A 13,950-nucleotide genomic window follows, 5' to 3' on the forward strand; every position below is an offset into this window, starting at 1 on the left:
GATGCTGGGCTCCTCCTTCTTCCAACTCGGTGACGAGGTACTCCACCGTGAATTGATTTGGATTTGGATTATATGGTCTGCCTCGATCTCGTCATTCCACTGCCAGAATGTGCTTTCGTCGAAGACAACGTCGTGAGACACGTGAGCTCGCCCCCCTACAGGATTATAGAGTCTGTACGCCTTGCTCCCGGGTTCATAGCTAATGAAGACGACCTTCAGCCCCCTGGGATCGAGCTTGGCGAGGTGGGGACGTGTTACCTTCATGTATGCGACGCAGCCGAACACGCGGAAATGATGTACCGCTGGCTTTTTGTTGTACCAGGCCTCATATGGCGTCTTCCCGTCGAGGCTTCGGGTTGGTGACCGATTGAGTAGATAGACGGTTGTCATTACTGTCTCTCCCCAGAATCTCCCAAGCATTCCGGCCGTCACCAGCAATGACCTCGTTGTCCCGACGATGGTCTGATTTTGGCACTCCACCACTCCGTTCTGTTGGGGGGAGTAGGGCGCCGTTAGGTGCCGTTGTATGCCGATCTCGTCGCAATACCTTACCGAAACTTGCCATGGGGAATTCTCCGCTTCGGTCTGTGAGCAGCACTTCTCACATTCGGCCTCCGCTCGCGCTTTAATGCACACCGCCTCCGCCGCCTCACTTTTCGTTTGCAGCAGGATCAGCCACATGAAGCGGCTTTTGTCATCGACTAACAGGAGGAAGAGACTCTTCTTACCGCCTGGGGTTGCCGATTTGATGGGCCCGCAGATATCGCCGTGTACAAGCTCCAACGGCTCATCGATGTGGTAGGATGTTCGAGACGGAAAAGGTGTGCGCCTCTGTTTGCCGACGAGGCACCCGTCGCGGCAAACCGTGCACCAACTATCTCTAACTCACAGGATGTAAAGACGGTTTGTCGTGCGCCAAACCTGCGTGAGCAGCCGTCGTTGATTATCGCAGATTTTGACTGTCTCTCCCCAGAATCTCCCAGGCATCCCGGCCGTCACCAGCAATGACCTCGTTGTCCCGACGATGGTCTGATTTTGGCACTCCACCACTCCGTTCTGTTGGGGGGAGTAGGGCGCCATTAGGTGCCGTTGTATGCCGATCTCGTCGCAATACCTTACCGAAACTTGCCATGGGGAATTCTCTTCTCACATTCGGCCTCCGCCCGGCCGTCACTAGCAATGACCTCGTTGTCCCGACGATGGTCTGATTTTGGCACTCCACCACTCCGTTCTGTTGGGGGGAGTAGGGCGCCGTTAGGTGCCGTTGTATGCCGATCTCGTCGCAATACCTTACCGAAACTTGCCATGGGGAGTTCTCTTCTCACATTCGGCCTCCGCTCCCGCCGCCTCACTTTTCGTTTACAGCAGGATCAGCCACATGAAGCGGCTTTTGTCATCGACTAACAGGAAGAGACTCTTCTTACTGCCTGGGGTTGCCGATTTGATGGGCCCGCAGATATCGCGGTGTACAAGCTCCAACGGCTCATCGATGTGGTAGGATGTTCGAGACGGAAAAGGTGTGCGCCTCCCTTGCTGACGAATAAGATGGTGCCGCACCCTTTGATCGCCGTCGCCGAATTTCACCGTCCCGCGAATCCCCGAGTCGAGCTCAGAGAACGCCGATTTGCTTGTGTTGCTCACTCGTCCCTCTCACCGATCTGAGTGAACACTCGCTAGCTAGTGTCACCTTTGCACGATTTCTGTCTCGCTGCTTGCCACCGAGAGTGGTTGGATTCCCAATACTCGATCGTTTCTCTATCTTTCTGGCTCGAGAGCGTGCCCATAGTCCCTCACTCAACACAACACCTTGACGCCCGTCATCACGGCAACGGCGTGGAGGAGTGAGTGAGCCTGCTCGAAATGGACCCCACGATGTGTGTGTTTTCACGCTTTGCATTTTCTTCTACTCAAACCTGAGACCTGTGTGTTGTTAGATCGACGCTCTAACCACTTGAGCTGTTCAACTTGATTGTTGATAAGATTGGCTCTTCTATAATGGTATACTACCGATCGCTTCAACTTGGCTCTGATACCACTTGTTGACTCTGGCAATCGGAGGAAAATGTTGACGAAAAACTGGCCGAAGGTTTCTTCGAAAGAAAAAATAGCGGAAGTAAAAGAAGAGAGATTCGCTGAGATTTGCTGAAGACTCGATGTTTTATTTCTCTTCAGTTGAATCGTTTAAATAACAAATCTAATTACAAAAATATAGAAAAACTAATTACACAAAAAAAGAAAAGTGGGCGAAGACTTCGCCCAAGTTGGCTAAAAAATTACGCTCTTCCATTGGCGTGAATTCAGAAGTTTTGAGATAAAAACAACCTAACTAAATAAGGAACATAGCTTTTTATTTAACAACAATTGATAAATTGCATAGTAGTCTACTGGTTCATGAACAACGTATGCAAATACATACTATGCAAGAGCAAGCATTGAAGACCACTCTTGACAGTAGTATAGGGAGAACAAATAATGGAGGTGGCACAATTCGAGGTAGAGGACGAGGATGAGGACATGGGAGACCAGATTTTAACAAAACTCTTGTTGAGTGTTTTTATTGTAATGACCTTGGTCATTTTTAGTATGAATGTCCCCATAAGAGTATCACAAGCTCATTTTGTTGAAACTTTTGAACCGCTGCTTCTCATGGCATATGTTGAAGAGATGGTAGAACAAAAGGAGGACTCAAAAGTTTATGTGGCACAACCTCTTGCTTATGTGGCACCACAGTAAAACGGAGTGGCAGAAAAAAAAATCGCTTGGACGAGGAGGTGTATGTGGCACAACCTCCTGCTTATGTGATCAAGGGAGATTTGGAGGGTAGAAAAAGTACATCAGGCAGAGGATTAGCAGAGATGCAGTCAGTTTTCCCCCGTGGTGGACCTCCGAATTTGCAGAATCTGGACTCGAAGAAGAAGATGATGATGAATCATCGCCTTTAGGAGTTGGAGAAACAACATCTTAAGGATAACGACGACGATGATGGAAGTGATGGAAGTGATGTTGCATCTGTGATTACGAGTTCGATTAGAACTTGGTGTGAGACGATGTATAATCTAATTAGTCTGACAGCGTCGCCAAATCATAAGCTAGTTTCAACTTCGCCGACTACCACTGTTTCGTCTTCTTGTTCTTCGTTTACGTCGTCCTCTGTGGATTCTTCATCTTCCGATTTTTGGAAACAGTCTGTAATCGAGGTTGTGGATAAGATTCTTCCGCCGGTGGTTAAGATTTCGAATGCGAGAGGTAGTTTTGTGTAGAGATTGGCGGAGCGTATGGATATGATTTTCGCTTTGAAATCGCGGGTAAATCCAGCGAAATTTCCTCCTCCTATGGCGGAGATTTTCAGCGACGAGCACTCAGTGGCAACTCAGTCGCTTTACGATGTTTCTCCTTGCTTTAAGCTTGCTTTCATGGTGGCAAATCTCGTGATTCTTGAGGCGATAGAGGAAGAGGATTGGAAATTGTACGTTGTGGATTTCGATATCTAGAAGGGAGGTCAGTATATGAATCTAATCCACCTTCTCTCAGGTCATTAGAAAGGGAAGGTCGTCGTGAAATTGATAGCGGTTGTGGTGGAGAACGGCGGAGACGAGAGGTTGAAATAGGTCGGCGAGCCACTAAGTCAACTGGCGAAAGAACTCACGTCGGGTTCAAATTCAACATGGTGAAACAAGAACTGGCGGAGCTAATGCGCGAGTCACTCAGGTGCGACAAAGACGAATCACTAGCATTGAATTTCGCTTTTAAGTTGTATTAGATGCCGGACGAGAGCATATCAACAAAGAATCCCTGAGAAAAACAAATTCTTTTCTTAAAAATTCCTTTAGAATATCACCTGGGTTTTGCTTTGGTGATGAACTTGCCTCATTGGCTCTTCTTAGGCAGGGTGAGAATGTTTGGTTAATCCACCCCAAGTAAATGGTGTGTGAAAGTTCTTTATGTTCTTTATGTAGAGTCAAATAAATTACAAGGATATGAAATAATAATAAATGGAAAGAACAATATATGGAAAGATACTTATGCTAATGAGGCAAATATCTATATTTGTCTTTCATAAAATATCAAATATGATCTATATGGTAAACTATAATTTAGTATTAAATATCCTTAACACCCCCGCAAGCTGAGCGTCGGATTTGAACGAATGTGAAGCTTGGATCAGAAAAATTCAAAGAGAGGTCGAGAAACACTTTTCGTGAAGATTTCAACAACCGGGTTCGGAGGAGGCATAGAGAAACACTTTCTTGCCCATCGAAAACTGTAGAGGGATCGTCGCTTAGCGGCAATGCTGCCTTGGCTTCGGCGAGAATATGTCTAACCCATGAAGAGGAATCGTCGCTCAGTGACGATGCTGCCTTGGCTCCGGCGAGAATATGTTACCCATGAAGAGGGATCGTCGCTCAGCAACGATGCTGCCTTGGCTCTAGTGATAATATTTCAAACCCAAGAGATAGAAGGGGGAAACCTAGAGCAAGAAACAAAGACAATGTTGAAGCCGGAAGAGTCGCCACAATGGACGAAGAAGTCAATTTTGGTGAGAAGGGAGGCGGCAAATTGGTTGGCAAAGAAGCCAGTGCGACACTCAGATTTCGAAGGTAAATCTCTGTAGAAGGTCGATAGCCTTCTCGAGATTCTGTATATTTTCGATGAGAATGCTGATGAGGATCATGAGGCTAGGGTTTTTGTGAATGTTGAAGGGAAGATTGGGAAGAAAATGAAAGAGACTATATTGGTTAAAGGGAAAACCGATTGGGTTGGAAAAGGTGAGGTTGTATGTACAGAGTATGGTAAAAGGTGATTTGGAGGTCAATAGGGTGGATCTGAAGAGTAATCAACTCGGGTACGCCTGCAGTAGCCATGGCGATTGCCCCTGCAGCGTCAAAGCCAGCACTGGTGGTGGAGAAGAATAGTAGAGGATTCATAAGCCACTGAAAAGAAAGTATCAAGGTCGCTAAACCGAAAGGGCTCTAATACCATGAGAATGTTTGCTTAATCCACCCCACTTAAATGGTGTGGGAAAGTTCTCTGTTTATAATCAAATAAATTATAAGGATGTGGAAATAGTAATAAATGGGAAGATGGGAAAGTTCTCTGTTTATAATCAAATAAATTATAAGGATGTGGAAATAGTAATAAATGGGAAGATACTTATGGTAATAAGACAAATATCTACATATTTGTCTTTAATAAAATATCAAATATGATATATATTGTAAACTATAATTTAATATTAAATATCCTTAACACAGGGGATGAAAGATAAAACAACCGATGGGGTTTATGATTGGAATGTTACTGGTGCCTCAATTTGTTATCTCGGTGTACCGTCTATGTGTTACTTTCTCTTTAACTCTTGGCATTGAACTGCTGCCACTTCATAAAATGACTGCAATATCAGTCAAGGGAACCTATGGGACGTTACAAGCTCCTTGGTTCCTACTTTTATAAGCTGCTTGGTTCCTACTTGTTTAGCATTAATACTCTTTTACATGGTTCAAGCAAACACATTGATGATCGTTTCCACTTCCTTCGTGATTTAAGTAAAGATAGAACTGTGATGTTACAACATTGTCATATTAAAGAGTAATTGGCTGATATCGAGATAGATATGAATTTACGCCAGATTATTTATTTTGGCGTGATATTCTATGTTAGGATTTTATTTTTATCTTTAACCAAGGTACTGCTGTAAATATAGTCCTTCTTTCGCATAATATAATAAATGATTGAATTTCTTTCCTTCCACAAATTTATCTTTATTAAATTTATCAATTCCTATATTTTCTATTAGCTTATTACTTTTAAATATTCCTCTCGAGAGCTAAACCGTCATAAAGGGGTTGTCGACCTGAGTCGTTCGTGTCAATTTTCTATTCTTTTCTTTCGGGTTGTCATTATTTTCTTTTGGTTTCTCATATCTAAATAACTAGAACAATACCTATGATGTATTTCTACTTATTTGGATTTCGATTTTCATTCATGGCATTGCATAATTTTAAGTCGCGCGAAATTTAGAAAATTAAATGAGGAGACGTCTTTACTTGTGGCTACATCTATATTAGCCTGAGATTTAATTTAATTAATTTATTAGAAATTTTTATATCTTCTTTTGATGGACGTTTTGTTTGTTTAACTATTATTTTTTTTACGAACCGTACAAACTTGTTAATGGTAGCTAGAAGTGGCCAATAAGCCTTAACCTATTTGTAAAACATACGAAGATAGTAAGTTTTAAACGTTGTTGGAGAATAAATAAAAATAATAATAATTATAAAAGTAAGAAAAATAATAACTCAATTTCTTTCATTTAACTCAATTAATTGTGCAAAATATGGAGATATAAAAAAAATCCTATAATTATAACTTATCTATTATTTATGTATTTTCATTCTACTTTTCCTAAGTTAAATTGGCAATGAAAATTTGTNAAAAAAAAAAAAAAAAAAAAAAAAAAAAAAAAAAAAAAGTCATGCTCCGCTACGATTATATCGTAAAAGGATCTGACGGATGAGATCGACGGATCTCATTGAGCGCTTAGTTTTTCATCGCAAAACAATTTATGCACCAGCCGGGAATCGAACCCGGGTCTGTACCGTGGCAGGGTACTATTCTACCACTAGACCACTGGTGCTTTTGTTCTCTATTATGCCAAAACAACTTTTAGACAAAACAAACAAAAAGATATAAAAGAAATAAATCCATGCGCTGCAATTAACATATCATTAAAAATGATCTGGAAGATAATATCTACCCGAATCACAGCAAACTATGCACCGGCCGGGAATCGAACCCGGGTCTGTACCGTGGCAGGGTACTATTCTACCACTAGACCACTGGTGCTTTTGAATGTCATATGACATCGTTTATAATTTGATTTTAACTATTTAAAATATTAAGATGTTAATTAGAGATGTCTATGGCGTGGATTGGGGATGGAGAACGTCGGTAACAACCAGTAAAAAAATGGAGAGGAAATAGAGATAAAAATCAGGAAAGTAACGGTCTCTAATGAAACTAAAAACGACAGTTTGGTACTATTGAGCTAGGTGTGAGGCCGATTAGAGATGCGTGACTTGAGAAAGAATTTGGTTGGATTACCCTATGCAGTGGTTCCATCATGTGGGAGGATGTTGATCGTGCGAGTAATTAGTGGAGTTAACACGTTCAAGGGTTAACGCCCTGACCTTGGGCGACTACATGACTTGTGGGATGGATTTGCTAGCTACCTCCCATGGATGACGAACAAACTAACACTCACCATGGTGTCCCCTACCTGTTAAAGAGTGTTTGTTGAGGTAGGACATCAGATACCGGATACCGATTACCATTGTGTAGGCTAAGCTAGCTACCCAAGTCTATGCACGACAAGAGCAATACACCTAGAGCCTAAAGTAAAGCTCGTGGTCACTTGTTAGATCATAAATACAATTAGAGCCTACAAGTAGGTTTCTTACCTTATGTTTATATGCTCACCCCTTTCCTTTTTTTGTTTTCCAGGTGTTCACATGCTACCGATCGAGGTGGAGGAGCGTTCGAGAGCTGCACGGTCACAAGGGGTCGTTTCAGAGCGTCAATCCATTTATTATATTTGACTCTTTTCTATTTCGTTTTGAAATTGTATCGTGAACCCTTTTCCGTTTTTGTAATAAAGTTGAACAACATCATCCTCTAATTCAATTCTATTTTGTATTTAATGTTGGTTTTGTTTGCTATCTTTATGTTGATTTAAATTTTATCAAAATTTTATTTTACCTTTATTTCTATTGAGTTTCTCTTTTGTCTTTTTAGTCACGGTCGAGATTCGAAGTCTAAAAAATATAATATCATCTCCAGCTCCATTTAGCTAACAAAGAAAAATCTTTAATATGGAATAACCCAAGGAAAAGTATGAAACGGATTACATTGATGATTAAGATCAAGAGTAAAGAAAACTCGTTTCTATCCACAAGAGGTTTTATCACTACCACTTGAATGACTCTACTATGTAAGTTCTAAATACAAGAATTTGCAAGGAAGATCTTACAACAAAGCTAACAAAAAATAGAAATTCTATTCTTTTTTAATTCAAAAATGTGATGTTTGTAATCAAAGAAGAGGAGACATAACTTTTACAACCTTAACCTATACGACACATCACTTTGCAAATTAAATTTGCTAGTAAATGAGAAATACCCATAACTTCCATATTAAAATGGCTAGTTAATGGTAGAATAGGGTAACCTAGGTAGGTTACAATATAACTAACTCCTATATTAAAAACAAACAAATATTTAAATTATAATTAAATAGTGCACATAATAAAATGTGCTCATCCTTAGACTAATTTCATAAATTTTAGTTGAGTTCATTAAATGCAACTTAAAATGCATTTAATGCATCTCTTTCTTGAAGCTCAACTTTGCACAACATTTAATGGAGGTCTCCAATGTCTTCTAGAATTTCCTTTGATGAGCTCACCATAGTTTGAATATAAGTGTACAAGGTTTGTTGTAGCTTATGTACAAGGTTTGTTGTAGCTTCTTGACTCTCGTCCTTGTAATTAGACCTTGAGGTATGAAAATTTCTTGATCGTGATTCATATCAATCTTTCTACACTCTTTTTCTCATTCCCATTTAAACGGAAATTTTCTGACCCCTCGAACTAATGGTGACTTGTACTTCACCCACTTCGAAATATTATGATTATTGTAATCATTGACCTTTTAAATCAAAAGAAATCTTTATTATCATATTACAGGGTGCAAAAATTTATTAGTTTCTAATTTTTAGTAATCAATTTTACATTAATTAATTTTTTTTTCTAACAATTTTAAATTTTGAAAAATTAAAATAAAAAATTTAAAAGTTGAGAACATAGTAGAAACTTATCTGAAAATGAGATTTAAGAGATAAACTTTAAGGGAATAAAAAAAAAATGGAAAAGAAAAATGACGACGAAGAAAACAAAATACAAAACTTGATTGATATTGGCAAAGAAGGAAAATGGCCTGGGGAAAGTGGTAGCTGCCGATTGGCTTCTTCTGCCGTTCCCCATACTTCCACAGATTCCCTTCCACCATTCCAACCTCGGCTTCTCGATTCTCTCCCTCGCTCCGAAACCATGTCGATTGCTTGGTGTTCTTCGTCTTCGGCACTTTTTGGAACCTCCTCCGTCCAATTGAAACCATACAACACCATCAACATAGATTCCTTCAGAATCGGCACTGCCTTCTCTCGCCGCTCCTTCTCTTCACGTCCTTTAGTTTCCAGGTAAGAGTTCCTGTACATAGTTCTTGAACAGCGGGATCAATGGATCTCAGACGGTTATGGATTTGCATATCTAGTGTTTGTATAAATGTCTGAGTGAACGGAGAAATGTTCTAGGACTGGTTTCTTATTAGGCTTTTGAGATTTCTTAGCGCAACTTCATTTTCTTTCTTTGGATTTTTTTTTTTTTTTTTATCGATTTCTTTGTTATCATTTGTGATTGGTGATGTAGAAAGTCGTGTCGAGTGCTGGCAACTGTTCTGAAGGAAGATGAGGAAGAAGTGGTTATTGAGGAGTCATTTCCTCCCAAGGCTTCTCCTGTCGAGAAAGGGGAAGGGGGCAGTGAGGGAGGAGCAGAAAATTCATCCTCCAATGGCTTGGATAAATGGATCATTAAGCTTGAACAATCTGTTAATGTTCTTCTCACGGTAAAATTTGTCCAAGAAAAATGATCACCTCTGAAAAATTTCTCCTCATGTTCTGATATGTTGAATCATGGCTTAACTTTTACTAATCTTTTCAGGATTCAGTTATAAGAATTCTTGACGCTTTTTACCACGACAGAAACTATCCAAGGTTCTTTGTCTTGGAAACTATCGCAAGGGTTCCTTACTTTGGTGAGTTTCTAAGATGCCTTGAGCTTTATTTTACTCCATGCCTAGCACGTTGTTATGATCTTCTTTTTTATTCCTAGAGACAGAGCCAATCTGAATAATCTTAACATGGGTGGACTTTTATTCTCATTGCCGGCGAAGTCGTATCTAAATGCACTATGATAGGTGTAACAGCCCAAGCCCACCGCTAGCAGATATTGTCCTCTTTGGACTTTCTCTTTTGAGCTTCCCCTCAAGGTTTTTAAAATGCGTTTGCCAGGGAGAGGTTTCTATACTCTTATAAAGGGTGTTTCGTTCTCCTCCCCATCTAATGTGGGATCTCACAATCCACCTTTCTTCGGGGCCCAGCGTCCTTGCTAGCACACCGCCTCGTGTCTACCCCCTTTGGGGCTCAGCCTCCTCGCTGGCACATCGCTTGGTGTCTGACTCTGATACCATTTGCAACAGCCCAAGCCCCTGCTAGTAGATATTGTCTTTTTTGGGCTTTTCCTTTCGGGCTTCCCCTCAAGGTTTTTAAAACGCGTCTACTAGGGAGAGGTTTTCACACTCTTATAAAGGGCGTTTCGTTCTCCTCCCCAACCGATGTGGGATCTTAGAGTAGGCTATTGAAACAACTTTATGACACCTAATGAAGAACATTTTCATTCACAAGAAATTGAGTTCTCTAACAAAGATGCAGATAGGTGTTTCGTTTAAACGAATCATTGTGAAACTAATTTCATTTTGGAGCCAGATTGTACAGCTCCTGTGGATGTTGTTTGAGGATGAGAACATTACATATATTTTGTAACTGTTCCTAATTTGTCCCTTTTAAATTGCAGCGTTTCTGTCAGTTCTGCATATGTATGAAAGTTTTGGCTGGTGGAGAAGAGCTGATTATCTGAAAGTTCACTTTGCTGAGAGCTGGAATGAGATGCATCATTTGCTGATCATGGAGGTACTTATTATCTTGGGCTTCTTTTAAAGGGCATAGTATCCTTTTCCTTAAATTGACTATTTGCTACAAGATTTTCCTTTTCATCATCTCTGTGAACTGGTTGAGTATATGCACCCATCTAGACATTGAATTACTGAATAAATTTACTCCTTTTCTGACTTGAGTGCAGGAATTGGGGGGTAATGATTGGTGGTTTGATCGCTTTCTTGCTCAACATATCGCTGTTGCTTACTATTTTATGACAGTTGTTATGTATATGATTAGCCCGAGAATGGCCTGTAAGTATTGTTGGAGTTGATAAATTAACAGCTGATTATACTCTCTTTCTTGCATCCATTTATGGGCTTGTTCATTTTGCTTTTGTAATCGTAACAAATTACCTAGAAAACAGAAAATTGGCATGGCTTTAGGCTTTTGTAACGGCTCAAACCAACCGTTATTAGATATTGTCCTCCTTGAACTTTCCCTTTCGGGTTTCCCCTCAAGGTTTTTAAAACGCGTCTGTTAGGGAGAGGTTTCCACCCCTCTCCAATGTGGGATCTCACAATCCACCCCTCCTTCGAGGGCCCAGCGTCTTTGCTGGGACTTGTTTCCCTCTCCAATTAATGTGAGATCTCACAATCCACCCCCGTCGGAGCCCAACGTCCTCGTTGATACTTGTTCCCCTCTCCAATTGATGTGAGATCTCACAATCCACGCCCGAACACAATCCACCCTCTTTGGGGCTCAGCATCCTCGCTGATACTCATTCCCCTCTCTAATCGATGTGGGATCTCACAGCTTTCCTCCTTAGTGAAACCTAAGATGAAATTAAAATATAAATTGCAGTTTGGCACCAGTTTTGATGTAAAACAACAAGAAGAGACTAGATACTTTGGGACACTTTCTAATTTGCTACACTTGTAACATCTTCAAGTTTTTTGCATTCAACTGTCAATGACATTTTTCACTACTGATATTTGATTAGTGCAGATCACTTGTCTGAATGTGTTGAAAGCCATGCATTTTCAACTTATGATAAATTTTTAAAGGCCCAAGGAGGTATGTTGGTTGCACTAGATGTTCATGATCTTGATTTTCTTCTAGTTAACATTATATCTCAAAAAAGAATATCGTTCTGATGTATTCTTCCTTGTCTTTATCTACAGAGGAGTTGAAAAAATTGCCTGCTCCCGAGGTTGCTGTGAAATATTACACTGAAGGAGACTTATACTTATTTGGTAATTTCTTATACTTATTTGGTAATTTCTAGCTTTCTTACCTTAACACATGCACAGTTCTTTTTGTTCACTTCAAATTGACACTAAGAAATTGATTTCATCCAGATGAATTTCAAACTTCCAGAGCTCCCAATTCACGAAGACCAAAAATAGGTAAATTTTGAAATCTGAATTAGTTACTGCAGTTCATAGTCCAATATATCATGATATAAACAGCCACGAAGGCATGTCTTAAACAAGAAAATGTTCGTTTTCCAAAAAGGGTTGGCAAAAATAGGGTTTAGGCCAACCCTATTTTTTTAAGCTCCCTCAGTTTACTAAATGAGCCGATAAATTGCGGGCTGATAGTATAATACGTAATAGTTCATGTAAGGTGGTAGATGGTCCTTGTTGTTTATGTTAGAAAGTTCACTTAGACTGAATATTCTAACGTTCTAACCTCTAAGCCAGTATCAGCCAATGGGATAGAAAATCTCATAAATAAGGTAATAGAGTAAGCCGAGTTCTTTTTTTTAAAGTCTCTCAAAAGAATCTAAATAAAGGGTCAGAATATCCTAAATAAGCTCGAGTCAGCATGCTAGTTATAGTGCTAGAGCAAGAGTCGGTGTGGGAGATCTCAAAAGCCTATATTTTAATATGACTGCAAAAGCTAAGGAGGCTTTGATGGTAGCTAATTGAAGACCGAGACAATCTGAGCATCTGGTGAATCCAATCCGTACCACCGGTAGTTCACAAAGAAGTCCTTATTCGAAAGTCCAAGACTAATTTAAATGCACCCAAGAAATTGATTAATGAGGGCAGCTTGAAAAGTAGGAGTATTAAAAGTTAGGTACCTTCGTAGCTTCATTTCCAGAATTTACCTTAAATTATAACTGCTTGTGAAACATCTAAAGTTCTACAACTCTTAATTATTTAGAAGATAATCTTATGAAATTTGTTTACCCCTTTGTTATGTAGAGAACTTGTACGATGTGTTCGTGAACATCAGAGACGACGAAGCCGAGCACTGCAAGACCATGAGAGCGTGTCAATCACACGGTAATCTCCGGTCCCCGCATTCTTATTCAGAGAGCCGTCCTGAAGATGATGATGAGCCACTGTGCAACCTCCCTGAAGCAGCAGATTGTGAAGGCATTGTAGACTGTCTAAAGAAAGCCGTCACTTCTTCCCCTCCGGTAAAGCAAAAATTATGATGAGTATTATATGCATGTACATAGAAAGAAAATGTAACTTCACCAGATTCTCACATAGCAAATATCTCACACGCTCACACGAGAAAGAATCTAAGGTTCATATATAGATTATAGATTATTTGATGGTTTTGTAATAGGTGACATTGAGCCTAACTTTGTTATACCAATTATATAGAGTTTCAAATTTTGAATGTCATTTACGATTAGATGCATTGTTGCCCGTGACAAAAATGAACGGTGTTTGCGATATGCATTTTTTAAAGTTGTCTTGTCAATTAAACACTTTTAGTTCTTGAGATTTGAATATAGTTTTTAGATTTGAAAATGATGGTGGTTTCAAGGTTTGAATTTAGTTTCTAATTAATTCCTAAAGTTTTTTTTAAATTTGAAATCTTTTTTCTACTAGGTCCCTTGTATAAAAATAAAATGTGAACATAAATGGTCAACTCATTTAAAATATATTTATCGTCAAAATCAATTAGGGAATATTTAGAAATCAAATTCAAATCGAAGACCAATATTATAAAATATATTGTACTCTTTGAATTCACTTAATGTATTGGTCGCATCATAATTCTTACTCTTTATTTATGCATATATACTTACTTTGTTATGTTTTGATCCTATGTAAAATTTATCTAAGATCAAATTTATCTTTTTGGTAAATGATACTTCAAACAGCCAATTTAAAAAAAAAAAAATTGATGTTTGTTTGTTACCTATAAAAAAGCTGGTAG

General features: G+C 39.5%; 1 protein-coding gene and 2 non-coding genes across 3 annotated transcripts; 1 reads left to right on the forward strand and 2 right to left on the reverse strand.

The window, feature by feature from the left end:
• Nucleotides 1-6,563: 6,563 nt before the first annotated feature.
• On the reverse strand, nucleotides 6,564-6,634 carry TRNAG-GCC. Its single transcript has one exon. It is a non-coding gene; the product is annotated as a tRNA-Gly (tRNA).
• Nucleotides 6,635-6,772: 138 nt separating this feature from the next.
• On the reverse strand, nucleotides 6,773-6,843 carry TRNAG-GCC. Its single transcript has one exon. It is a non-coding gene; the product is annotated as a tRNA-Gly (tRNA).
• Nucleotides 6,844-8,938: 2,095 nt separating this feature from the next.
• LOC111787957 (ubiquinol oxidase 4, chloroplastic/chromoplastic) lies at nucleotides 8,939-13,425 on the forward strand. Its single transcript, XM_023668070.1, has 9 exons — nucleotides 8,939-9,252; nucleotides 9,482-9,677; nucleotides 9,773-9,866; nucleotides 10,685-10,800; nucleotides 10,970-11,078; nucleotides 11,773-11,841; nucleotides 11,949-12,020; nucleotides 12,126-12,173; nucleotides 12,978-13,425. Exons 1-9 carry the CDS (start codon nucleotides 9,104-9,106, stop codon nucleotides 13,211-13,213), a joined length of 1,089 nt encoding a protein of 362 aa, XP_023523838.1. The 5' UTR covers nucleotides 8,939-9,103; the 3' UTR covers nucleotides 13,214-13,425.
• Nucleotides 13,426-13,950: the final 525 nt, after the last annotated feature.

This window comes from Cucurbita pepo, chromosome LG02 (assembly GCF_002806865.2).
Source record: "Cucurbita pepo subsp. pepo cultivar mu-cu-16 chromosome LG02, ASM280686v2, whole genome shotgun sequence".
NCBI classification, from domain to species: Eukaryota; Viridiplantae; Streptophyta; class Magnoliopsida; order Cucurbitales; family Cucurbitaceae; genus Cucurbita; species Cucurbita pepo.